Genomic DNA, 27839 nt, shown 5'->3' with positions numbered 1-27839 from the left:
GAGATCAAAGAATAAGCTTATATATGACGGAGCACTGAACTGGCAAACATCAGATAAGGACAGACTACTTTATCCTTCCCTGGAGCAGAAGTTGTGATGCTTTGCTTTCTCTGATACAGTGGTACGTTTTCGCATTGTTTTGTGTGGGACCTATTACCACCCAAAAAAGTTTGAACTCCAGTGTTTTCAATGTATCACACTGGTGATGGAATAGATATAAATAAAGTAGAGGAACAAAGAAAGGAAGAAAAAAAGTTTTCGAGTCTTGGATATACATAGTGCTGTGACATTTACAAACAGAAGCTTGATAACATGTCTACCATTGAAAACTAAATCAGTGCATGAACAGTGAACATCCCCAGTCTGTGAACTAATTTGGATTATTTCTTTCCTTGAAAGATTTTTAAGAGTAGATTTGGCATGAATAAAAATTGTTGCTGAAAATAATTCTACAATTTCGGAGCAGAATACAAAATTTAATGACATAACTGTGGTTAAAATTTCACCTAGAGGAACCACTTCCAAAAATGGGGAAATCACAGTACAGTTGCAATATGCATAGTGCTACAACCATTTTCTAGAGAAAACATTTTAACCATGCTATTTAATTGTCCATTTTGATGTTTTTTTACTGCTTGATAGCCTAAGACAAGATTTGCCAGCAGAGGTTTACTGAGGGCCAAATATGCTACATATTCATAGCTTTATAATGTGGGACTGCTCACATAGGGTCTACTTAAATCATCTCTATGGAGACACTACAGCATCTTCATTAAAATAGGATTTGGGTGGCAATATTGTCATTTTGTTGCAAGTATTCCACAGTGTATTAATCAAAGAAAAAAAAAAAAGAAAGAAATACCTGTAATGTATATCCTGGCTCACACTGAAATGACAAAACATCATTCACCATATACCTATCCCCTGATTTGATTCCATTGCTAGGAATTACTGGTTCAGGACAGGCAGCAAGGCCTACAGCTGAGGAAAGTAAACACAAAAAAACAGGTAAGTGGACAACAGCTCTTCATTGATATTTCCTGCTGTAACATAATCTATCCACAGCATTTATTTATTTATTTTTTTAACAGAACATTAATTAAAAATGTATTTCAGGATAAAACTGAAATTTTGTTTAGAACAGAATGCTTCAGAACTGCCCTGCAGAATACAAATGGTATGACTGAAATGCAAAAATTATATACTGTGACTGTACCAATTACTATGTCATGTTGCTATTACATACTATGCGGTTCTATTGTCTTCAACTGGTATGGTAATATGGTAATTCTAGAGAAAGATTCAATGATACACTTTATGTATATTGTCTCTTTTCAACAACAGATGAACAGAACTACTGAGGTTAGGTGGTAAAGCCTTTTGGCACAGTAGCTAAAGGCTAAGGGTACTGCTTAGTTTAGACAACTCCATAGACTATGAAGAATTTCAGGCATGTTAAATTTAGTATTCTTAACCCAAAACTAAATCATTGCATAGGTATGACAGGACAGTCTGCTCTTAAGTATCTTTAACCCAGGTGTCAGCTAGTTTTACAACTCTCCAGGATTAACAATTTCAAATGTGTTTTTCTAAATTTGGCAACCTCAAGTATTAGCTTCTGCTTTTCATTGAGTCTATAGAACTCTTCTATTTTTTCCTTGACTGCTTACCTAAGGAGTTTGTTAGTTAGTGCAACTGAAAATTAAATATCAACTCTGCTATCTAAGCTAAAATGCTCCAAATGAACAAGACATTTGAGACACTGCAGATTAGAACAAATAATTCTGTGCTTTTAAGGTTTTCTCTGCAAACAGCAGAATTTGTTGGTTTACAGTTTGAAAACAGAATCTCATTCCCCTTATAATATTAAAATCTTTATTTAAAGTAAAAAATAAATTTCAAATGTTTAATCTTAATTGCGAAGTCATTTATTAATTAAAGTTACTACTGAAACATAAATACGTAACTCTTGTATTTAGTAAAATATGATGTGTAGAACCCAGAACATAATGGAAATTATTTTCACAATGTGTGAGAATAGGTCTTGAGAATTTACTAGCCCAAAATTCTGTAAAAATCAGACAAAAATAATACTTTCCTGAGTGTGATGTTGTGTATCCTTCAGTTCACTTGAATGAAAAAACAACTGACTAAATGCTACAACTCTCACTGTTGTTTTATGAAATCTACCCCCTTTGGTGACAGTAAGTGGAACTTGACAGAGTGGTTAGTACAGAAATTACATGATATTTGGCTTTACTCTTATATCTGACATTTGGACTCTGTTGTTCCAGATGGCTCGTCATGAAACAATATCCGATATTATTCTGAGACCATGGTCTTTCCACAGAAGTACAATTTTATTTCAGATAATTCTGTTTACACATTTTGATACAGACAGGGTTTTAACTTTATGCCCTAAAACTTTTCATCACTCAAATATAACGCCTTACAAATCTTAAATGCACACGTAAGAATTTTATGTTTCCCACTTAATCCACTCCTGATCAGTTTTTTGCAGGTCAAAGCTTAGTTGAAGGAAATACATTTTTCCTAATGAAGCACAAGTTTTAAATAGCTTTTATACTTTCACCTAAAATTATTATTGCCAAACCATTTTTTTTCTTTCCTGGAAATAGCTTCCATAATCCTGTACATTGTCTCATGTGCTCTTGAGTCTTACCACATTTCACTTTTTTCAGGAATGAACAGCAATAATGGCAAGTCATTCTAACATTGAATGACAGCTATCAAGGTATCATGTCTTCATAACTATAGGTACAAGAGTTACTAAACTAAGCATTTTCTAATTATAACATAAAAATAATTTAACAGCTGCAAGCTGTAGAATCTCCCTGAAGTAGGTCCTTTGTGTTTCTGAATCTATAATTTAGGAAAATATCTAAATGTGTTTTAAAGACTTCAAGCAATTTCTACCACAGAATTTACAAATTTTGATGTTTTATCAATATTATCACTATTTGATTATTTTATGGTGAATTAACGTGACCACTAGGCACTTCATGTGTGGTCTTTATGTGGAACTGTAATGCTCCAAATAGGCATGAGGGTATCATCATTAACTTCAGTAGTTTTGGGGGTTTTGCAGTTTTCTAATATCATTCTTTTGGTCGACTACTCTGTATTCTGCAATACCATAAATATATCCATATCTTGAAAACCTTTCTGAATATAAGTACTAATTAGCTGTGATTCGCATCCACACAAACTGCTGGTTTGCTCCAGCATTATGTGAAGGGTAGTATCTTATGTCAGTAATTCAAACTGTAGTATCTAGACTTTACAAATTTGAGAATCCAGTGTTCAGACACAACTTAAGCCTTATTATTCACGTTCATGAATCAAGCCTTATTTCTGCATTTCCTTACCCTTCTCTAACAGAAAAAAAAAAAAAAAAAAAAAAAGACATGCTTCAAACTCACCATTACTAAATAAACAAGCACTCAACAAAGATACTGTGATAAAATTGCTTATAGATAGCAATGTGCTTGCTGAATTCTTGAAAATAAAACTGTGGTTCACTTCCTGTCTTCAAGACATTTGTATTTTGGTTGAACTCAGCATCCCTCTGTGTTGAGAGTTACAGGCCAGCAGTCTTAGATCAGTATGAACAAAATAATTACTTTTGCAAATTTTTCTGAGTCACAGATAAAGTTTTATAACAGTGACTGCATAGCAATACTAATAATGTGCTTGTAATATAGCTCTTTTTGTCATGAGTTAAATAGCATACGTAATTATACAGGCTAGATATGGTATGACACTATGTATTTCATCTTTAACAGATTCTAATAACTTCATAAAACTTTCTGCTAGCTGCTTATTCTTTGTGAAATACTTTGTATGTAATACTGCTTTGGTCTCATGATGCAATTTATAATATAGGACATTATATCAGAGTATCACAAAACACTATGTAAAACCTGCTCATAATTGACTTCTCTGACATACTTGACATTGAGAAGCAATATTATGTCCTGAAAAACAAAGATAAAGTTGGAAACAGAATCAAACAGAATTCTGAATCCTCAACACTCATCATTAATAATACTAGCCTAGTTTAGCTCGATAACTAGTTTGGTTTAGAACTGGTCCAAAAATCTAAAGAATGCTTGAGAGAAAGCAAACAAACTGTTTACTGGGGAAAAAACTAGAGAACTTGAATATTCAGAGACTCTGAAATACATTAAACTAGACTGTATGTGGATAGTCAGTAATAAATGGAAAACATGTTAAATGTCAAGTTCGAGCAATCAAAAAAGGACAAGGATTGTTCTGTGCATGCTCTTCAGAGTTCAGCTTCTGCTATGCTGTACAACAAAGAACACATCAATGTCAAGGATGATAACCCTCTCCCTGACCTTCTTTCACTTACTGCCTGCTAAATACTTTCTTGGCTTCGCTGTGGCATAAGACAAATATGCCTCACTTACATAATTATATGCATGTCTACAATTACCTCAAATTCTGTCCAAATATCACTGCCATTGCTGGCAGAAAGCAAATCCTTGCTGGCATATCTGACAATGTGAATGCCCATTACTGTTCATTTCAGAAAGCTGCAAACTGAACAACACAAGAATTTCTTGACAGCTTGACCAAAAGTCATCAGGCTTTCTTTTTTGAATTCTTCCCTCCTGTCCCTATGTGGCTAACTGAACCATCTTGTTCTTTATCATAGCAAAAACATCAAGCTGGAGTGAATTGTTCCTTCCATTTTGGTGGTGGTGTATATCAAAAGCCAAGTTGTCCCTTCCAAAACTGCATGCTTCAGACATAAGCCTAGAAAATGCATTTATCTCAATGAATTACTCAAAAAGGGGTCAGATTCATGTCAGCAGCTACTAAGTTATACAGACATACTGATAGAATCAGGACCTGCTAAATTAAAAATGACATATTTATGATTCATATGTGTTTTAACACAGGGAAAAATAAAAGACTGCTGCACTAAAGAGACACATTAAAGATTGAATTGCATGAAAGTTCTTAATCCGGAACCACCAAATCCCAGTACGCTACCTAAAAGAATATGCCTTCTTCACTGCTAGTCTGATTTTTTAATTTGAATTTATTGAAGATCTTTATGATAGAGAAGTACTACAAAATATAGTCCTTGCTCTCTAGTCTCCTTACCAGTGAATCCTTTATTTTAGCTCCTGAGAACTTTTAGCACTTGAAAACATGCAATAGAGAAGCTTCAGAAAATGAGACAATAATTAAAAGAAGTGTAAGGCCATCTCTTCACTATTCTAGGACTAACGCTTTCTTACCTGCTGGGTGTTTGCACAGGAAGGAGTTTAGTGGTTTTAGTTCTAAGAATTTATCATTCTTGTGAATCAAGGAGCAATGACTACAGACTAACTTTCACTGCACTTCCTGTGCAGTGTAATGTTCATGTTCATGCAATGTTCATGTAATGTTTTCTATTCATCCTCAAAAGACTTAAACCAAAACTCATTTACTGAAATAATCTGAACTTTTTTTTTTTTTTTTAATGTTTTAGGACTAAGCACTAAGCCTGGCTCCCAAAAAGAAAGAAAAAATAAATAAATAAAAGAATTACATAATGTAAAATGCTAAAAGAGGATTTTCACCTTATGAAAAGTATTACAGAGTTCTCAATTTCAAAGACAGATACATTTTTCTCTTTACAAAACACATATACCTAAAACCATATTAAAGGATCCAGTGTCCTTTGATACATACATATAATTTCAATTAATGCTAACTGGGAACTATATACATATAGCAGGAGATAAAAATGTAAGCCTGTAAACCATGAGGGAATTATGTAGTAGCTTTCTTTATTATTCCGGAAAATAAAACTAAGCCATGATCACTGTGGATTTGCCTGAAATTTGATGAAAAAAATCAGAACAAATGTGAATTTTTATTGTTAATTTTGACTAACAACAAATGATTGCTCAAGAGAACAACTTCATAAACAAAGCCATTCCCCTTCCACAAAAGAGCAGGAACTATACAGAAGGACATTTGGATTCAATAAACACATTACTCACATACTAAAATAAGCATAGCTATAAATGAAAGATTCAAATATAAACATAATTAAATTTTAATCAGGGTCACAGAAGACCCAACAATTTTCTATAACAAAATAATTTTAAACAAGAAGAAAATGACCTAGTTGAAAATGAAATAAAAAGTGTGCCCATCAATTTTAGTTCTCTAAGGACTAGCTATATTTTTTTTTGAAGTCTTTCTTCTCTATGAATTTTCTATCTATCCATAATTAAAACAACATTAAATGCCTAATCTTCTGCATCTACACTGCTGCAGTGTTATGCTGGAGATTTTTAAAATACATGAATTCTGGTTTGCTTTCATGATTATATTGTTGTTTATTTCTTTTCTTCTACAAAACTAAGGGGCAGTTTTTCCAGCTCATATTAAATGGCATAATACTGTTTGGCGTTTTTAAAAAATTGATATTGATACTAGTTCTTATTTATTCTTACAGCATTACCCAGCAATTTTATGCTCTCTCTTTCTCTCTAATTGCCTGGGACCTCTGAGCTTGTTTTCTGATGTGGAAACCGTAGAATCATAGAACAGTTAGGGTTGGAAAGGGCCTTAAGATTGCCTAGTTCCAAACCCACTGCAATGGGCAGGGACACCTCCAACTAGACCAGGTTGCTCAAGCTCCTGTCCAACCTGACCTTGAACACTGGCACGGATGGAACATTCACAACTTCCTTGGGCAGTCTGTTCAGTGCCTCAACACTCTTACAGTAAAGAATTTCTTCCTTATCTCTGACCTGAATCTGTTTAAGTTTGAGCCTATTGCCCCTTTCCCTGTCACTACAGTCCCTGATGAGGAGTCCCTCTCCAGCATCCTTATAGGCCCACTTCAGGTATTAGAAGGCTGCTACGAAGTCTCCATGCAGCCTTCTCTTCTCCAGGCTGAAGAACCCCAATTTTCTCAGCCTGTCTTCACACAGAAGGCACTCCAGCGTCTTTAAATGAATGGATATTATATATGCCTTTCTGGAAATCTGTCATTCGCCTTTGAAATACTGTTTTTAACATACGTCACTGAATTTTCTTCTGTTGAGACCACATAAAATAAAAGTGCTACAATAAACAGAATTAATGAATGGGGAAAAGACCTTACTTCAGGGTCCAGAATTCTGATACAAATCCTGCTACAACTACATAGTTTGTCTTATTAAATAGAACAGCCTTAAAAGTAGATATTGAAGACCCCCACTATGACTACCTAGACACTCAAATTTCTGCAAGAAGTTGAACGAGTTGAACTGAAGCCCCTTTTACTGTAGCTGAATGTTACAGCTACAAAACATTTTATTTAGGAAGACTATGAATCTAGCCCTCCTTTTCCTTTGCTTTTATCAAAAGTATCTGATGTTCTAATGTAGCATTTAATGTTGAATGCTTTTTCACCAGACATTTTTGTGTTTGCTTTAGTAAATCAACCCCTCAAGAAAAGGACATTTTTATTCTAAATATTAGACTGACTTCTGAATTTATTTTTCCAATGCTGGCTCAAAGAGTAGGTGACCAAATGATCACAGGCTTCAGAATTCATAATTGAACACTAGCAATACCTGAATCTTACACAGAAAAGTATTTCCTTCTCTGCTTCTTATTTGATCTAAAAAGGTGACTGCTCAATATAAACCAGTAAATTCTTGCTGTGCGGGTTTGCTCGGCTTCTGTATTCAGAGACACACACAGATGTACTGTACTCCTGCTAGTCCTGCAGAGACCATAGAGCCAGATAATAAAAGAAATTATTCTTTCCTGCCAGACTATCAACAGAATAGTTAACTAAGCTCTGAGTGTTCAGTGTTGCTACCTTGACCTGTACTGAGCTGCACTTCTAAGAAAACCTGGCCTTGAAATACTGGCGCCGTTGAAGTCAACAGATGCTTTGACAGAGCACAGCTGTGGGACTGGCAATTAGGAGACAAAGAAAAGCATAACTCCAAGTGACATTGCATGCTCCCAAACACTTTTTACTTGCTAACAGAACACTTTTTTTTTTTTTCTTCTTTTTCAGGAGTCACAGGGATAATAAAACTCACACAGTGAGAGATAAAAACTTAACTTAAAAATGTTCATTGTAAAGCTACCCCCTAGAACAAATCTGTACTTCTTTACACTTCATATGGAATTATACCTTCACTGCAGATTCGGAGGAAAGGAAACTGGGCTGACTCACTGCGGGGGAGGGCTCCCCAGACAAAAAAAAAAAAAAAACAACCAAACAAACAAGACCAACCAAAACTAAAAAACTTTGTCAAAATAGCAGATTCTAAAAGGATTCCTGCAGAAGTAGTAGTTATATGCTCATTCTACATCACCATTAGAATGACTGTATTAAAAAAACCCTACAACATCTATATGCTTGAAATAAACAGGAAATTAAATTAAAACATAAGACTATCTTGTCAATTATGTCAAATTTAAAATATTTATTATGAGATGAAAACTGAGTCTTTCAAAATTCTGCATACATCTTATTTACAATTTTTAATCTTCATCTTAAATAGAGCTTATTAGGATCATCCATGTCTTTATTTACTTGTTTGTAATTCTTAAAAAAATTAATAACAATAACAGTTTTAGACATTAGTGTTGGAATGCATGTAATATGAAAGCAATCTAAATTTTCGATAAAACGGAGTGCCCTGTGTAAGAAAATAGAGTATGTTCATTTTAAAAAATAGGAGGATTTACTCTATGACCTTCATCACAGCATTCATCAGACTAACACATCATCACATCATTTTTTTAAAGACTAGAGTATACTTCCTGATATCTACTTCCAGTTAAAAGCAATTCTTTGTAAGCACATGTGCTGGATTTATTATTATTCTATAGTATTTAAAGCACACAAATATGCTTGCTTGCACTAAAATGATTATGTGATATAATCTATTGAGGTTTATAACACCAAACAACTGTATTTTAGCACCAAGCTGCTCATAAAACATATCAAAACATATAAAACATATCAAAAGTCGATACATGGAAGAATTTGCCATTAAACTTCACAGGTTATTCTGCTCATACCACCAATGATTTACCAAGAGAATGGCAGTGTCTTCTTGTAGCTCTAGGATTATAATGGTGGTGGGTTTTTTGTTTTGGTTTTTTTTTTTCAATTACAGCAATTTTTTGAGATAAAATAATTTGAAGGCAAGGGAATAGCAGCAAGGAATAAATATATGCACATATAAATAGGAAAATAATGTGTTATCTGTTCTGGTTTTATCTATTTCCAAGCAGTGAAACTAATTATCACTTTTTTTGTTACCTAAATTTCAGAACTAAGTTGCGATAAATTGAACACTTTCCTCCCCATTTTTAAACCCCCCATTTTTAAAATGCTGTTCTGAATTGCCAGGTTGATCTGTAATATACTGTTAAAATTTGGAATGTTGGTTTTCAGCAATTTCGAATGTCATTTAGTGTGAAATTTCAGTTTAATGGATATCACTTATATCAGGTTCATGCTGAGTAGACTTTGGTAGCCAGGGAATAACAAACAAAACAAAACCAAAACAACAACATAAAGTCTCTGTTTCCTTTTCCATATGCAGGAAAAACCTGAGAAAGTTTCAAAAGAGAAACAGTCTTACTTTTGTATTCCAGGTGAAAACCAGCTGCTGCCACACTAATGTCAGAGTGAAAATGCAGGTAAAGTTGATTGGAGGTGCTATTTAACAATGCTGGCACAGTTGTACCTGAAGAAAGAAAAGTTATGGAATAAACTGTAGCATACTGATATATCAGAGTTTTATACTGAAAAGACATAACCAGGACTGAAGCAGACAGGCTCATTTTCTTCTCATTATGCACATGGAAATGTCAAACATTCTGCCTTGTTTTCTCCTGAAGCTGCAAGAAAATTCTGATTACCAGTCATGATACTAAGAGGCTATGTAAGTACAATCAAACAAGATCCCATCATGTTCAGATGAAACTTTATTGACTTGGATAGCAAAAAGATGCATGAACAGGTCAGTAAAGGATTGATTATGGAACAAGTTCAACTCTATTTGACCTTTTTCCACATGTGTAAAAACCTGCAGTATAGATCAGTCCAGAGTTTTCATCTGCGTCTGCTCCACTATAATAAAAAAACTATAATAAAATCATGCGCTACACAAAAAGCTTATCACTAACCCCGGATGCACTCTTTGCCACTAGAATTGCTAAGTCAAACACAACATTTTCTGTTGCCACACGACTACAACAAAACATCCCACAGTCTAAAGCTGGAACTTCTACTGAGGCAAAAAAATTACATAATTTTCTATGATTACCCTCAAAGACAGTATCAAGTACCTAATGAACTTCAACAGTGACTGCATAAAAAATATTTCCATTTCCTGCGGGGCATTTGCTGTTTCTATAGTAACTGTTGAGCAGCCTAGGTATGAGCTTGAAACTTGGACATAAAAAGAAATGCTCAAAAGAATTATCCTACTAAGTCTACAGTCTAAACTAGGAAATGGCAAATATCTTTAAATCTAAAACTGTATTAAGCAAAATCTTGATATAAATGGTAAGGAGCTAAAAGATGACAAACTGGCCTTTAAGGAAGATTTTACTGTCTGATAAGGAAGCTCCAAGGATGGAAATTCACAGACAGTCATACAGGGCACTCACATCACATGATACGTACCATGGGACATAGAAAACAGTTATCCAAGTTTTACAAGTCTTTTTGTGGTTTTGGCTTAGTGGACAGGCTTCATGTAAGAACTAAGCTATAAGACCAAAGTCTTTCTAAATTTACTCGACAACTTTGTAGTCTTATAATGAATTCAGGCTTTAGAAGAAAAGAAATATTCTTGGAAGGAAGATGCCTATACTGGATTGAGGAAGAGGAAAACATGAAATTGCAGCTGCTAAGGATAAGCATGGAAGACCAGACATGTAGTAAACTTAATGAGCATATAACCTGACTATCATTTAATGAAACTGTTTTCTTATTTAGCATCATATTTTTTAATAAATTCACTTCCTCCTTGAAAGCAGAATGGTTACGAAAAACCAGGGAACTTAAATCACTTTTCCAAATGAAAAATGAAGTACAGTAGCTCTGCAGGAGAAAAATAAATTCTAGTTTTCTAGTTATGGCTTTTTTTTTTTTTCTTTTTCCTTCTGACTACAGAAAGTTTGTAAAAACTGTGACCTTCCCAACTGAGAGAATTAAGAGTTGATGTTCATCTGTGAAAACAGCCCTTCATTTTATTAAAATATTCCAGGTCTAACGTTATTATGGAAAGTTGGAAACATGTCTACTCTTTGTAAAAGTTTCATTCAAGCATTTGATAAGGCAACTTAACGTCATTCATTAATCAAAAATCTGCTATACCTAATATATGTTCTGTAAATGGTACAGCAACTGTTGTAAAAGACTGAGGAATTATTTTGATAGTTGTCTTTCAAAGGCAATGTTATTTTCATTTCCCCATGAGCCACAAGCACTACTTTGATGAACCAGTAATATTAATAGCAAAAAAAAAAAAGAGATTTCCAATTACTGTGAATGTCTCTTGACACTGCCTACCATCATCTGAAAAACTGTATCTTGAAAAACTCAGTTTGCCCATCAAGAGGCTTCACCTATTAGTATTAGGCACAGGAAAATAACTGATTCACTTTTCCATCGCATGCCACAACAGCACACTTGGAGGAAATACCTCTTGGCATTCAACACATCATTTCTATCCACAGAAACTTCTTTCTAAGATGGTTGTACAAAAATCCACGTATTGCACCAACAGGAAGACAGCAGCACAAAGTATCTTTATGTCTGTTAACACATGGTCCAGGATTTTATTTTTTTTAGCTTTATTTATGAAGCCCCTATCACTTTCACCTAAAATAGCTGTGTCCTGACAAAGGGAAATGGTGTAGTTATCCCTCCATGTAAAGTCTTCCTTAAGAAACAGACTCCAGTGAATTCACCTTTCCAAATCAACTTTATGACACAGTTTAGCAGCACAAATTTATTAAAGTTATTAGTAGTTAGTTCTACATCTGTGTATCTCAAATGCATATTTAGAAGACACGAATTCACAGAAAGTGAATCAGAAGACAGTGGTATTATGTAAGATATAGTAAGAGAGAAATGATGCCTTCTCAACCACTTATGAAATTATGCCTGGAATTCAGTTTCAATGTCACATTACTGGTACAGTTTTGAGAACAATAGATTTCATGTCATGTTTAAATATTCTTCATTAGGCTATTCCTACACACAAAATAATTCATTTTAAGTCTGACATTCATTACGCAAAACAGGTAAATCCACAGTAAAGCTGTGCTACTCTATCTTCCATTAAATATACTAATACAAAAACCTGTCTTTTTCAGTTTCCCTTGAAATCAGTAAGCCTTTTAAAATAAAGCAAAATGACACTTTTCTTATAGAATAAAGTGTTCTGAGTCTTGAGCATTGCTAAATGGAACATTGTTAAATAGATCATTTAATCAGTTCTTTATCCAATGGGTCCAATATATTTGCCACGTATTTCACTTGCAAAAGCTGATTACATTGAATAGTTTCTTTCTTCCTTTTTGCCAATATGCAGCATAGTTACTAGCATTTAATATAATTAAGCTTCCTTTTTATAGGTGCATTTTAATATAGCCTTTTGTATGGGGTCTAGCTGGGATAATTTTCTTCATAGTAGCTGGTATGGGATGTGTTCTGGATCTGTGACCAAACCAGTGTTGATAACACAGGATGTTCTAGTTATTGCTGAGCAGTCAAGGCCTTGCACAGCATCAAGACCTTCTCTGTTTCTCACCCCATCCCAACAGTGAGTGGGGTAGGGGTGGGCAAGAAGCTGGGAGGCTGACACAACTGACCCAAGGGTCATTCCATACCTTATGATGTTGAGCTCAACAATAACAGCTGGGGGACAAAAGAGGAAGGGGGGATGCTGGTAGTTATGGTATTTCCCTTCCCAAGCAACCATTACCCCTGATGGAACCCTGCTTTCCTGGAGATAGCTGAACACCTGACTACACATGGGAAGTGGTGAATTAACTCCTTGTTTTGCTTTGCTTGTCTGCACAGCTTTTGCTTTAGCTATTACATCTCAACTCACAAGATGTCTCACTTTTACCCTTCCAATTCTCTCCCACATTCCATTGTTTGGGAGTGAGCACGCAGCTGGATGGGGCTCAGCTGCTTACTAGAGTTAACGCACAACACAGATTATTTAGTTCAATATCCAAATCAGTCATATCAGATTTTTTTTTTCAGTTGGTCATTCATTTCCTTACAGAATCAAATATTCAGCTGTATTTTAAAAGCTCATGAAGTCAACAGAGAGGCAAAATGCCACAAAATACTTTAGCTATACCATAATCAGATCAGACTATAACAGAGTTCATGACTCTGGAATATTATTCATAACTTAATCTTATATGAGGCATATCTTTCTCTTGCTTTGGTTTATATAATATGCGCTTTCTATTAAAAAAATGGGTTATAAAGAGGAATAAGACTATATATCCCTGATATACTTGTGAAACAACAAATTACATGGTTTGTTATCTCCTACTTGTAGTAATTCGTTTTGGTCTCTGAGGTCTGGTGAGTTTGCATGAATACTGAATGTTTCATCTCTGCTGAGAAAGGGAGGCTAACAAGGATAAACTAAGTCAAATGTATCAAAGGACATCCTTGAACGTCACTACCAATTTATACCACTATATGCTCTTTATGGGAGGGGTAAGTAAGATAAAAGAAATTTTTTTGAAATCACCTCTATCTCACTAGTCATACCTAAATATTTCAGTATCAGACTTTCTTCTGAAAATTTCTTTCTGAATTCAAATATTGACACATTCACAGCACCTGAAAATCCCTCAACAATGAGAACATTTCATAATGATACCGCAAGTGACACAATACAAATATACTCCTTGTCTATGTGTGTGAGCAAACACATGTTCTCTCAGTTATATATAATACTGTATCCTTAAATCATAGCATATACTTACCTGAAAAGCTCCCAAGACGCGGTGCTGTCATATCTCCACCATCGTATATTTCAAGAGAATCCCAATTATGTTCAGTGGCAAAGCTGATGACCTGGATCTGTAAAACACCACCACACAACTTTTTAACAAACTAGTTCTAGAAAATAATAATAAAAAAAAAAAAGAACATGATCCAAAGAAAATATAAATATCCAAACAAAAAAACCTGAGTGAAGAAATGTAAATAAAACATTAACGTTCACTTTTTAAACCATCTTAACTTTTAGAAAATATGACATCAGGTAAGTAAAAAGAATTTTTCACATATGTTCACATATGTGTAAATGAGCAGATAGTCAAGAAAGTTGCCTCAGTAATATCCTAGAACACAGAAAAGGTTGGCATTTGCATACCAGATTGAAGGATCAGGACCTGCTTTCAATATTCTACACAGTTAGAATAGAAAGCTGCTCGTTAACAACTTCTCATTCCTACTCCCATGTAAATATAAAGTAACATAGAATAAAGCTAACCAAAGAACAACATTGAGATAAACAAAGCACAAACATTTCAAGTACCCCCCAAAGTTATCTTACTGATTTCTGATTCTTCTAGAGAAATAATTACTTTTCAAACTGAACCACAAAGTATTTAATATTCCATGCTTGACAGAATAGAGACTTGCCTGAATACCTGATCCCTCAGTCACTATGATTTTCCACACACAATTCAAGCTGTTACCATATGGTTCAGGGTAACCTGGTGAAAGAATAGTACCTCTTCGCTCAGTAAAATTCCCACTGCATGGCACTGAAAGAAAGTATTATCATGCATTATTATAAAACCTAAACCACTTCAGAGAACAGAAATGGAGTAATAATTTTACTAAGCTAACTATAATCTCTTGTAGCATAAACAGACAGAAAGCAATGATCTGAACTTAGAAAGCAATGTTATCTAAAATACATTAATTATATCAAGCTTAAAATACAACCTTCATGAATAAACAATTCAGAAGTGAACTTCAAGTGTGTGCAGCCTAGCAGCACAGCCTAATCATGTCTTACCTGAGAGTAACAAAAAGCTGTATAGACATATCATTAAAGACAGTCGTGATTGACATAAATCATGCGATCTTTCCCACAGCTTAAGTTCCAATATTGGATCTAGCTAGTAAAGCAGTGTGGCATACTAAATATTCTTACCATATATGCAGTTGCTTCCTTAAGGTTCAAGAAAACAGAACTAAACAAAAACCAAAATACACAGAAAATAGGACACATACATTTCTTTTTAGACAACTCTAATTACAAAGTCCTATGACTTTTGGCTAAATTGAAGGAGGGAGGCAAGAAAAAATTGCAATATTTACAGAAAAAAAACCCAAAACACCAAAAAAACTTGAAGAGCTAAATATTATCCCACTGCAGGTCTATCAAGAGACTGAACAATCTTAGCTACACTTAACAATGTATGCTATGCTTCTACTTGAAAAAGAAACCATCATTCTATGTGTGACAGAAATAAACAAGTAATTTATAACAAAACATAAAGACACTTCTTGAGAATTAAAGTCTGTCCTGTATTTCAAGTTGTGAGTCATGAAAATAATGAATGCTCAAGAAAACGTGCATCACACTTGTTCACATAATTTAAGTCATTATACAAAAAACTATACTGCCTACCAGCCAGCTGGTACTCAATTACTTTTTTATACGGAAAACTGCTCTTTTAAATTGGGCATGACTGACATTAATCAAAGAAGAGTGAATATATGTGTTAAATACTATTTTTTGAAACAGTTCCTGAATTCTGCTTCAGAGACGTGTGACAGGACAGGTGACTTAAATTCAACTGCTTACCTACACAGCTTGGTACTGTGTCATTCCACTGAGCTAAGGCATTAGGTACAGACTGACATCGGATGGCTTTTGAGCCTTGTAGCAGATAGCCAGGACTACACTCAAATCGAACAACAGAACCTGCTGAAAACTCAGAGCCTATTCTTCTTCCATACCTAGGCTCTGGAACTGAGCTACACTGGGTATCACTTGTGCGTGGAACAGCTGCAGAAAAAGAGGAAAAAAAAAAAAAAAAGCCATGAATCCAAAGGACAGTTATCATCCAGCAAATGAACAGACGACTAAAAAATGCTTTTTGTTTCCTGCAGGACACAGCTTAATTGATTTTCTTCCTTTTACTTGCACTGCTCCTGTATTTTCAAAGAATGGCCTTGTGCTTTCATGGCTGTTAGCGGGACTGTGGTCTTGGGCTGTGACGTGAGTGCCATGGCAGTTTGGAGGGCAACTGACTTTGGAAGCACATCCTTAGGCATGACGGGATCAGTGGATGTTTCAGCTGCCTTCTTTAATGACAGGATAATATACCTACCACCTATTTCACTTACTAAATATGGAATTTTTGTTTCTCATTAGAAGCCAAGGAAAATATAATATAGATAACCATATAAATCCAAGTAATGTTATACAAATATTTAATTTATCATGTTGGAGAACACAAAGTGGTAACAATGTACCCTCAAGACTATTTTGGTGTTTACAGTTGACAACAATTATTTTTACCAATAACTTCCAAGAATGCATAAACCCCATGTGATACAAGAACAGTTAAAAGACTGCAAACAACATTTAAAGAGAAAAATAATATAATTCATTATAAGCCCATGGATTTATTTTCCCTTTGGCTTTGCTATTTGTAATCACTTCTTTATAACAGGCATTTTTTTTGTACTTACTGACTTTTGGTATTATGCATGTTGATTGTGTATCAAATTTGTTATTTCTACATTTCAATTTGCAGTCAGCTAGTAAATGCCAACTTTTTTAAAAAATATTTATTTATAGGGAAAGTTATAGAAGTTTGCGTGCAATATCAGCTATGTTTTACACTACAATAAAATAAATCTACATTAAAATACATTAAATATAAGCAATTTTTCATGTGTAAGTGGCATGTTCAAAAGCTTAGTTTGTTCAGTTTGTTTTTTCAAGAATTAGTTTCAGGGGACCATTGCACGTAGATACAAACAAGTAACACCATGAAAATTACCTGCCATTTGGCTCTTAATTAACAAAGACAAAATGGCACAGCAACTAAAAAGAGGGTAGGAGGTATTTAGACTTTATTGCTGGCAGATTTTTAAACTTAATGTTTCTGGCTTGCTAACCTGTTTTAAGACAAATGTAAACAGAATCATGGTTATATTTAATTTTATTTTACAGCCTTACATACAATACCCACACCTGTTATATGTTAAATACTTTATATACTCTAAACAAACCACTTCCCTTTGTTCAAATAAATGGGACTTTGTGATTAAGTTTTCAACAGGACCTCAGTATCAGCCAGCTGCTCTGTTAAACTTGTTCATGCTTACATTTCTAATCATGGCAGAAAACTATTCTGCGCTTATGGAAGGATAATGAAGAAACCATAGTTCAAGGATTTCACACAGTCACAGTTCATGATTGCAACCTGCAGACTGCATACAGTCTGCCAGGTCAGTTCAACTGACCCACACTGCTCTTTTTTCGTTCTCTTTTACTGGGACCAATAGCCTTTTCTCTACCAAATGCTCTATTGGGCAAACAGCATTTTATTAAAAAACTTTTGTTTTTAAATTGTATAATGACTTTACAAGTGACTAGATGAGGATGGCAGCACACACATCCAGTCACATGACTGTCATATGTCTACAAGTATAGGCATTTAGGCATTAATCCATCTCGTGGTGAGGACTACTTGCTCAAATGGCAGTTTTGGTCATGAGATAAACCATTCACAATCACGTGATAGCAGCAGGTTCAATAGATTGCTGTGGACAAACCAGTTTTGTCTTAGGGAATTTCAACTTAATTATGCTTAATTTATTACCAATTAACACAAAGCCTGATCACCTATTCGGGAGTTAAGAAGAAAGAGGACACAAACACTCACTGAAGTAAACATCTCTCCTTCCCTCTGCCCAGGCTCAGCTTCAGTTACACACCTTTCCTCACCCTTCCTTCTCTCAACTTTATTGCGTCCATCTTAGTTCCACCACTGAGATGAGAAGCAGCATAGGAGGTTGGGATCATGTGCTCTAATTTTGTTTTTTGTTTTGTTTTTGTTTGTTTCTTTTTTTTTTCTCTGCTGTACTTAGCATTGTACTCATTTTCTCTCCCGATATTTACTTCTTCAAGTTTTCACGTTACTCTGTTTCTTAGTGTTCCTGCTTCAGCGTGGGTCACCCACGGGCTGCAGTTGCTCAGAGATGTTTCACTACTACAGAACAGGTCTTTCACAGGCCACCAACTTCTCTGAGGTGTTCTCATGCCAGTATATGTTACCCACAGGTCACAGTTCCATTAGAAGTGCCACCCCTTTGGTATGAAGGGCCTCTTTCCAGGAGTGTCTCTCCAACAATCCCTCCAACAGCATCTCCAGCAGCATATCCCCAGAAGCATCTCTGGGCCAAAGCAGTTGTCACTTCCTCAAATATGTTTGAGAACACACACTACATGCCCCCCTGACTGTTATAACTTTTGGTATGTTAGAAAATGTTTGTAACAGTTTTGGGGGAAGCTGTTTGTGAGTGTCATGTGGGGGTGCATGGCCTCCTCCCACACAGGTCACTACTACAGCCCACAGCTAGTTAATAGCTTTACATGAGTCTAACCTTCACCTATCTTCCTAAGAGACTATATGACATAACTGAATTTCAGCATCACTCATGAAGTATTTTTCATTAACTGTATGGAATAAACTTTTCCTCAGCCTTCTAGGGAATACTACTATCTCAATTTTTTTCACCCACTTCCTCAAAAGGGTGAAAAAGTTGCAGAAGAAAATTCTTTCTCTAACCTCACCTGGAGTCCACACCTGGAGAATCCCTAAAACAACTGTGCAAAGGTAAACAACGCTTATTAAGAATCAAATTAAATAATATCCTGTAATTGTCAGTAATCACAGCTGGTAAGTTTCATACATGCATCTGTAATCCAAACAGATTTTTTTGTGTGTGTGTGTGTAACTAACATTTTCACTACCTCTCAACAAAGGAGGTTAAATCATCTGGTTTCATTATAATACTGCCTTGTGAAAGCTATTTTCCTGTGAGCAAGCTATCTCTGCCATTATGGCAAATGAAGGGGAAGTTTACTAACACTCTTAATTCATGAAGCAGAAGTACTGCTATCTGCTTCATTTTCAAGACTGAAAGCCATCATTATACTGAGAGGAGCCAGTAAGTAAAACAGCCATGGTAACCACAAACATCCATGTCTGGAGTTGTGTCATATTATTCTGTTGTCAGCAAGAAACACTCTATGCCATGTTAAAGTTGGTACTTTGCTCATTTTTTTCACAGGTTTTAATAATACTGTATTAATGGTTACAGTGACATAAGAAATACTAAAGATGCACAAATAAAGCATTTTTCAAGTTTTTTTTTTCAAGCTTTTTTTTTTCCTGTTTTAAGAACTACTTTAAGAATAAATGTAAGAATGTCATGCAAGCCAGACATAATAACAAAGTAAGGTATGCCCATACCATCCTCCCATGGCAAGAGGAAGTACAGTTTCAAGTATCTATTAAATTTAGGAAAATAGGTATATTCCTCTAAAAGGTGACATGGCCAACAGCCCATCTGAAGTGCCTCTGCATCAATAGACTATTTCATTTGGAAAGGACTTACAATGATCATCTAGTCCAACTGCCTGACCAATTCAGAGCTCACCAAGTTAAAGAGTGACATTAAGAGCATTGCCCAAATGCCTCCTGAACACTGACAGGCTTGGGGCACTGACCATGTTTCTAGGAAGACTGTTGTAAACCAGGACATAATGTGTCATGGTAACACATATGGAAAATAATACTAACAGTCTTAGTTCTTCTCTCTAATTACACTAAGGAGTAAGAGTGTGTCTATGTATTTTATTCTTATCGCAGATTAGAGCAACTTATTTGTTAAAGTCACATTCCTCCTTATTGTTGTTCTCCTTTGTATTTCTTCCACAGTCCTTCCTCCTCCTAGTGTGCTGACTTTCTTAACAGTCCTCTAAAATCTCATTTGACCTCATAAACTAATTCATGTATTTCTATAGTAAGAGGAAGTAAAGGAAGACAAGCATTAAAAACCCATAAATTTTGGGGTGGCAGAAAGGTCATTACTTTGCTTTTCAGAGAAAAGAGTCTGTACCACAGCAGCCTCAGCCAAATAAAAAGATATGCTGCTTTTTTCTTAGGTGATGTCATAGCAAGAAAGCAAAGCATAAGATAAACCCGAAAACCTCATAATTTTCAATCTTCTTAAATGTGGCTGTTCCTAGCATGTTTCAATGTACCTGACCCTATTATTCTGAAAAGTCTGGATATCCATTCAATCTGATATTACAGATACTCTCTACATATTGTATGAAATACAAGGAAATGCGGTCATCTCAGAAAAATAAATGAAGGCACAGATGACATGCAGCTAAAAAGAAGCTTTTGAGAAAGTGCCATTACAAAAGCCATTAAATCTGAATCAAAAGCTACAAAACTTATTTGTTGCCTGCTCAAACCAGAATGTGAAACAACGCAAGCAATATTTATTTTTTTTCCCCTCTAGCCTCCCTTGTAGCTTTTGCCTATAGCTTTGGCAACCTCTGCTTCTCAAGCTGTATCACAGAGACATTCAATTTTTTATAGTAATTATTCTCCATCTTTTACTAAATGTTTCATACTGCTGTGAAACAAAATTGGAAGCAGTCCAGTGGAAAAGTGAACAGGGAAGAAGGTCAACCTGGAAGAGAGGGCGATAAATAAAATGACTGACTTAGCAGGCCAGATTACTGTGTTCAATTTGAGAATGTTATTCTCCAGAGTATTTAAAAGGCTAGCAAGCAGGCAGATATTGGAAATATGATCACATGCTCCAAGAAAAATAAGAAAAATCTCAGAATGATATAGCTCATTAAGTACCACTAACTCATTAACCAATATATGTAAACATAAAAAATGTGGCATGTTTTCACTTTCGTCTCAGGGAAATCTGACTTTTAACAGAGATCAAGTATGTGCCTCCTCTGGTCCATAGCAGTCTAGCAATGGACATCCAATTCCATAAAGATATGTATCTCCTTTTGCTCAAAACTGAATGCAATAGCGACTGTGTTTAGAAAACAAGTCCCCTCTCATTTCAGTCAAGCAAAACACTGTCTAGGTTTAATAGAGATTTCTACCAGGTAATTAAATTAAGTAGCTACAACCTGGCCAGCTGCTCACAAACAGGGAAGAGCTGTTTGTGCATGTGGATGCCAGCTTGGGCTGCAAGGACTGCAAGATGATGAAGTTGAGGGCCTGGCAGAAGGCTGGAATTAAGGTGAGTGGATTCAGTAATTTGGTACATAGACTCTCCTAAGGAACAGGCATGGAGGGGAAGGATACTGATGGGGTTTTTTTAGGGCATTTGAGAGCCTTGGAACAAATCACCCCATTGTGAAGTAAGATTGGGAATTTTGGCAGGAAGCCTGCAGGACTAGACCAGGAGATTTTCAAACAATTTAAATCCAGAAAGGGGTAATAGCATAAGTGATGGCAAAGAAACGTAACAAATCAGAAGTACGACAGTATTGCTCAGCTACTTAGAAACAAAAATCAGGAAAGGCCAAGTCCAGCTGGAACAAAAACTAGCATGGGATGTTAGGGAAAAAGAGTCTACAGATACGCTAATGATAAAGGGAAGTTAAAAATATACATGGGTATGTTGATCCTTTGCGACAGAGAGGAAGGGGTGGACAACCTAATGACAAATGCTACAGGAAATATTTAAATATTAAATGCCTTTTTTGCTTTGCCTTCACAGTCCCCATTCATTATGTACACTTCTACAGTCTGAGGAGGAACATGACACCCAGCAGTTAGGGAGCAACAGAAGAGAACACTGAGAGAGGCTGGACATATTCAAGTCCATGGGGCCAGACAGGACTCACTGGAGACAACTGCCATTATGAAGACAGTCTGTCATTAGGAGAAGCTCTGATGTCTGGAAAAAGGTTAAAACTACACCCTTGTTTAGAGAAATACTTTAAGACCTGAGAAGACTTCAAAATAGCTCTTCTATGATTCTGTAATCACTGTGTGAGACTGGCACCAGTATCTTACACCAAAAGCTGATGTTTACCTTGGTAAACAAAGTGGAACCCCCTGGCTGAGGCCCCACTCTTAGCACTGAATCGCAGAAGAATTTGATTAGATGTAGCCAAAGGCAATGTCTCTCCTACAAACAAAAACAGAAGATAAATTAAATATGCAGAACAGAAACAATAGTTACAACTCTTCAGTACATAATCAAATATAGTGTTACAATAATTTTTTTGTATTTTCTTCTGCAGTTGAAGAAAACACACATAACGGTTTCTAAAATTAAATTTCCCACTGGATGTTTGAAAACTTGTCTGATTAAGACTTAATGATTCAACAGCTTCTGACATTTACTGCTGCTGTTGGAACTAGAGCTCCAATAAACATCTTGTCTGGGGACCTACTGCCATCTGGGGCCAAAGGCATTAGAATTTTTGGTTAACTTTTTTGTGTGCCGGGAGCTTTAGCTTGCCTTGTGAAATACATTAAACAATTTAAAGTATTTGAAGAATGCCATAGAGAATCTTCAGGTGATGTTTACCATTTCAAGACTAAAACTGAAATGAGAGAGAGCAGATCTAGGACTCATTTTATGTAGTTGTACCAATAAAACATATGGTCACATACCATATATCACATTACTAAGTTTCTAATTAGACATTCAGAAAATGTAGATGTGTAATTCACAGAGTTTAGGGGCAGAGAAGATAACTATACCTTCCAATCTGCCCGCTTGCATGAAGATCTGGGAATTTCATTAAATTATTCCTGCACTCATACCAGTGATCAGTTCTTGCCTAAACCGTGTTCCAAAAGAATGTCTTGATTCAAAGATTTAGAAGGGTCTTCCATTTCCTTTGGCATTCTGTTCCAATGACTTTATTATTATATTTCCAAATGCAATTCGTAACATTCTCTTAATTAACTTTTTCCATATTGAGCTGTGCAAGAAATGCATAATTCTTTTCTTTATTACTTACCTGAGTGGGACCCAGACAGCGAACTAAGAAGTCTAGCCTGAGAGTTTTCTCCATCAAATAATTCTGCTACATCATTCAAAGCTGTCTGAAAATAGGCAAACTGTCCAAACACAACTGCAGAAAGAGAGAACATAAAACAAGAAACTAGTCTTTAAAAACAAATTTAGTGATATGTATTTGCTTGCCTTAGTTGCCAGTGGATTCCTGCATGAATCCTTTCAATTTTAATTTATTGTCTACTATGATAAACCAGCTACATTAAACACAAGGAATAAGTAATAACTGTTTCCTATTTTAATTAAAAAGAAAATGATTAAACCACTCTTTCCCCAAAAGTGTGCTTTCCAGTCTTCTTCCTTATTGCATGGGTACCTATGAGGATAAGAAAATGGAGTATACAAAAGGGAAAGTTTTAGCCCAAATTACATTACCACCCTTAGCAACTATTACAGAGCACCTATTGTCACAAATTATTAGTTGCTTATCCAGCTTTAATCTGAGAAAATTTTAAGCTTATTGATTTGGAAATTTTTGTAATTTTGGTATTTATTTTATGAGAAAGAATATAAACACTTATCAAATATTAAAGGTATCAATGTGTTCACATTTTTAATATATGATTATATGCAATTTACACCTCAGCTCTAAGTGTATTAACAAAATCATTTAATTATACAATATCTCACTAGTAAATATCAAACGGTTCACTGAATTCAAATATCAGATAGCAATAGAAGTATGAAGTAATAAACCAGTAAAATCAAGTAAATAGAAATATTATGCATTCTATCCAGCCATAATTTATTGTCTAGGAAGAAATTTGTTTTAAAATTACACCTATTTCAGATTCTGTATGCAAACCACAAGCCTTCAATGCAGCACTATTTCTGCACAGACTGTATTTTCCAACTTTTTGTCAAGTTCTTTTCCGTTTTCCTTTCCTTTCCTTTCCTTTCCTTTCCTTTCCTTTCCTTTCCTTTCCTTTCCTTTCCTTTCCTTTCCTTTCCTTTCCTTTCCTTTCCTTTCCTTTCCTTTCCTTTCCTTTCCTTTCCTTTCCTTTTATCTTTTCTTTCCTTTTCTCATTTCTTTTCTTTTCTCCTTTTCTTTTCTTTTCTTTTCTCCTTTTCTTTTCTTTTCTTTTCTTTTCTTTTCTTTTCTTTTCTTTTCTTTTCTTTTCTTTTCTTTTCTTTTCTTTTCTTTTCTTTTCTTTTCTTTTCTTTTCTTTTCTTTTCTTTTCTTCTTTTCTTTTCTTTTCTTCTTTTCTTTTTTTTCTTTTCTTTTTTCTTTTCTTTTCTTTTCCTTTTCTTTTCTTTTTTCTTTTATCTTTCCTTTTCTTTTCTTTTTTCTTTTATCTTTTCTTTTCTTTTCTTTTCTTTTCTTTCTTTTCTTTTCTTTTCTTTTCTTTTCTTTTCTTTTCTTTTTTTCTTTCTTTTCTTTTTTCTTTTTTTTTTCTTTCTTTTTTTTCTCTTTTCTATTCTTTTCTTTTCTTTTTTTCTTTCTTTTTTTTCTCTTTTCTTTTCTCTTTTTTTTTTCTTTTTTTTCTCTTTTTTTTTTTTTCTTTTTTTCCTTTTTTTTTGTTAAAACCAATTGCATAATCCAATGAACCAATTTTTGAAAGCAGGGCTAACTTTGAAGCTAGATTAGGTTGCTCAAGTCTTTTTTTGAGCAAATTTTGAAAACCAGCAAAAATTCTTCTTCAAACTACCTATACTTAATCACCATCATGGTGAAGGATGTTTTCCCTATGTCCAGTTGGAATTTATTGTGCTACAACTTGTGACTACAGCCACTTGTTCTCTTACTGTATACTTCCAGAAGGCAGGGTCCTCCTGCACTTATCGTCTCCAGGTTGACTTCTTTCAACTTTTCCTTGTACTGTTCTTCACCCTCCTAATCATCTTGCTGGCTCTCTATTAGGCTTGTTCTATTTTAGCAATCTGTGCCTTCTAAATTTGAAGCACAAAACTATAGACATAATTAGTAGATACTATTTCATGAAGTCTATGAAGAGGGAAAAAGCACTTTCTCTCAACCTGAGGGCTACTAAAGCTTGCTAATGCAGCCCATTGTGCAGGTAGTCTTCACTGCTGCAGGGGGACCCTTTGTGCAAACTATTATCAACTAGAAGTAAAGTTATTGTAATGTCCTTTGATCCCCAAAACTCAGTGAAAATAATGATGAGTCCTTACACATTTCATTGCACAGAGAAAGTACCAAACATACTAAATTATTTTGCATTCAGTCTTCTGGTAAATAAGTAGTAAAATAGATCTTACTGCTATTTGTCTACTTGAATTAGAGTTTGTCCAAGTATTCTGACCATTGAAGTAATTGGCTTTGTGATTTTTCACAAACGTTTCTGGAACTTTTATGTAAAACTACTTGTTAAATATGATGTAAATAAAGTTAAAATATAAGAGAACTCTTGATGCTTGCTCTTTTACAACTGATTTCACTTTGTAGAAAGGTTCAATGAATGATTATCCTATGATGATGAATGATGTAATCAATGGAAGTATTCAGGATATGCTTGGATAGCAGACACAGATAGATTAGCTGAAGTCTACTGATTCCTCTAGGGAGAAGTAAAAGGTCAAAACCCTAGAATAAATTTCTGTGTCAAGAATTCATTTATTTTTTATAAGCAATTTGTAATAAATTAGAAATCTAAGGTCACTGTTACACACAAAGGACATCTGAACAGTAGAACAATGATTAATGACTGATAAATCAGTAGACGTAATTCTTACCAAATTCTTTAGGTACAGTTATTGAATAATGGCAAATCTGTCCAGCAGTGTAGTTATGAGGATAACTGGGTGATAAAACCACTCCTTCTGATCCAGTATACTGCCCACCACATGGTGCTGGAAACAAACCAGAAATATGTTGTATTAATTACAGTTGTTTGTATTGGTGTAGCCTGAAAATGAAAACCTACAGATTACAATATGACAGTTTAGTGCTTTTGCTTTTGTTTGGTTTGCCTATAATGATGTCTCCAATGGTTCTTTCTCAGGGTACGTTTTTTATTAAAATTTCCCAAAAATCAGAAGACATGAGAGCCTTACTTGACTACAAGCATTCTTACAGGACAGGAAGTATAAATTAATTAGCTGAAAGAAGCTCTAAACACAGAATATAGGTTTTGTTTGGTTTTTGTTTTTTTGTTTGTTCGTTTGGGTTTTTTTAATAAATGACTGCATTTATCTATATATCCTGGAAAAAAACAAAAAACCAAGAAAACAACAAACCAACAACCAACCAAAAAACAAACCTCAGAAAAAGGAAAAGGTACTGCATAAATAAACAGGACAACACAGTTATCTTGGGTCTCAGGAATACATTGCTATGCTAACAGTACCCTGCCCAGAATGCCATGGATTCTGCTTTGTGAATCTATACTTGCATTTCCTTGCTTTTCATAACTTCCTAGGTGATCATCAAAAGAGCATATAGATGATATATATAAAAAAGCTTTGGATTTGTATATAAAACCAAACTCTTTACACCTACAGAAGCCAGAAGCAATATTTAAGAACAGCGGAATCTCAGCCTTCAAGACTAGTCAGGCATTAGGTGAGTGGCAGTTTGGCCCATATGAGAAAAAAGTGAGCAATGCGTATGCTCCTTCCATGCATCAGCAATGAATGCAGCACGCTAAGGGACTGCCGGATTTACCAATTGTAAGTGAAAACATGACATCACAGGAAGTCTGTGTCTCAAGGATTTCTCAGGAAAAGCCAAAGCAGGGAGTGGATGAAAGTGATGTGCTTTTTCAGAAACAGCTAACATAAGGAGTGGCTATTTTCAAGTTAAAATATCTCCTTGTGTTGGACAAATAATATAAGAAAAGGAAATTAGCAAATACCTATTTTCTATATATTGAAAAAAGTATTGCTGTAACTTTTCTCAACTTTTGAGAATTAATGGAAAGGTTTATTTCCTATCAAAATCTTCAAAAATGTAAGTTTTATAATAATTACATGTTATATACAATACAGTGCTCTTTTTTTTTTTGTCAAATTATTTCATCAAACTCTACTAAAAGCTATAGATTTTACAAGAATAAAAGATAGTTGTAAAATGCCATTTTGCCCAAGGAGCCAATAATGAAATTATTTTAAAAAATCCTGAGACAAAATTATATATTAAAAAAAGAATAAACACATTATTTTTGTTTTTAAGCAAGGAAAAGATCATTGCCTAATCTAAACAGTTTTAACAACTGCCTGGAAAGCAGCTCTGAGAAGGACCTGGAGTCCAGGTAGACAACAAGCTTATTGGTCTGGGGCTATCAAAGGACCCTACTACCAGCTCCTGGCTCTGCTCACTGGGCTCATGTGCTGTGGGACTGGGAGTAATGAGTGAAGGTAAGCCTGAAGGTCATCCTCGGCTCCTGGCTCATCCGCCCTTGTGGGGCAGACCTGGTCATTCTGCTCCCTGACAGCAACTGGGCTTTAAAAATGACATTTGAAATAATACCTCTAAAGTTTAACTGCCTTATACAGGTAGCAATTAATACTACAAATCTGTGTCTTCTCTTAGCTGTTCGTATGAATTATTCAAAATACAATCTAATGATAGAAGATGAGTTTAATCTATCCATAGGCTGAACAGGATTATGTGGTTGAGGTGAAACTCAAATATCAAAAGGAACCATGAATGCCGTGAATTTCAAATCTATATTTCTTCTTTTCTTGCTTTGAGGAT

The 27839-nt window shown here is 34.9% G+C and overlaps 1 protein-coding gene across 1 annotated transcript in view; it reads right to left on the bottom strand.

Annotated features, from left to right (window-relative positions):
• Positions 1-27839, bottom strand: part of CSMD1 (CUB and Sushi multiple domains 1) — a 1149005-nt gene that overhangs the window by 149526 nt on the left and 971640 nt on the right. The window contains exons 31-38 of the mRNA XM_065681530.1: positions 25877-25993; positions 23127-23240; positions 22187-22282; positions 15885-16088; positions 14708-14832; positions 14044-14140; positions 9654-9758; positions 863-981 (exon numbers count right to left, since the gene is read on the bottom strand). Of these exons, the coding sequence (XP_065537602.1) occupies positions 863-981; positions 9654-9758; positions 14044-14140; positions 14708-14832; positions 15885-16088; positions 22187-22282; positions 23127-23240; positions 25877-25993 (977 nt within the window). The remainder of the gene's footprint in view (positions 1-862; positions 982-9653; positions 9759-14043; positions 14141-14707; positions 14833-15884; positions 16089-22186; positions 22283-23126; positions 23241-25876; positions 25994-27839) is intronic.

The sequence above is a fragment of the Lathamus discolor genome, chromosome 5 (genome assembly GCF_037157495.1).
Source record: "Lathamus discolor isolate bLatDis1 chromosome 5, bLatDis1.hap1, whole genome shotgun sequence".
NCBI lineage: Eukaryota > Metazoa > Chordata > Aves > Psittaciformes > Psittacidae > Lathamus > Lathamus discolor.
Note: the sequence above shows the minus strand (reverse complement) of the source record. Positions and strands in the feature narration are given on the sequence as shown.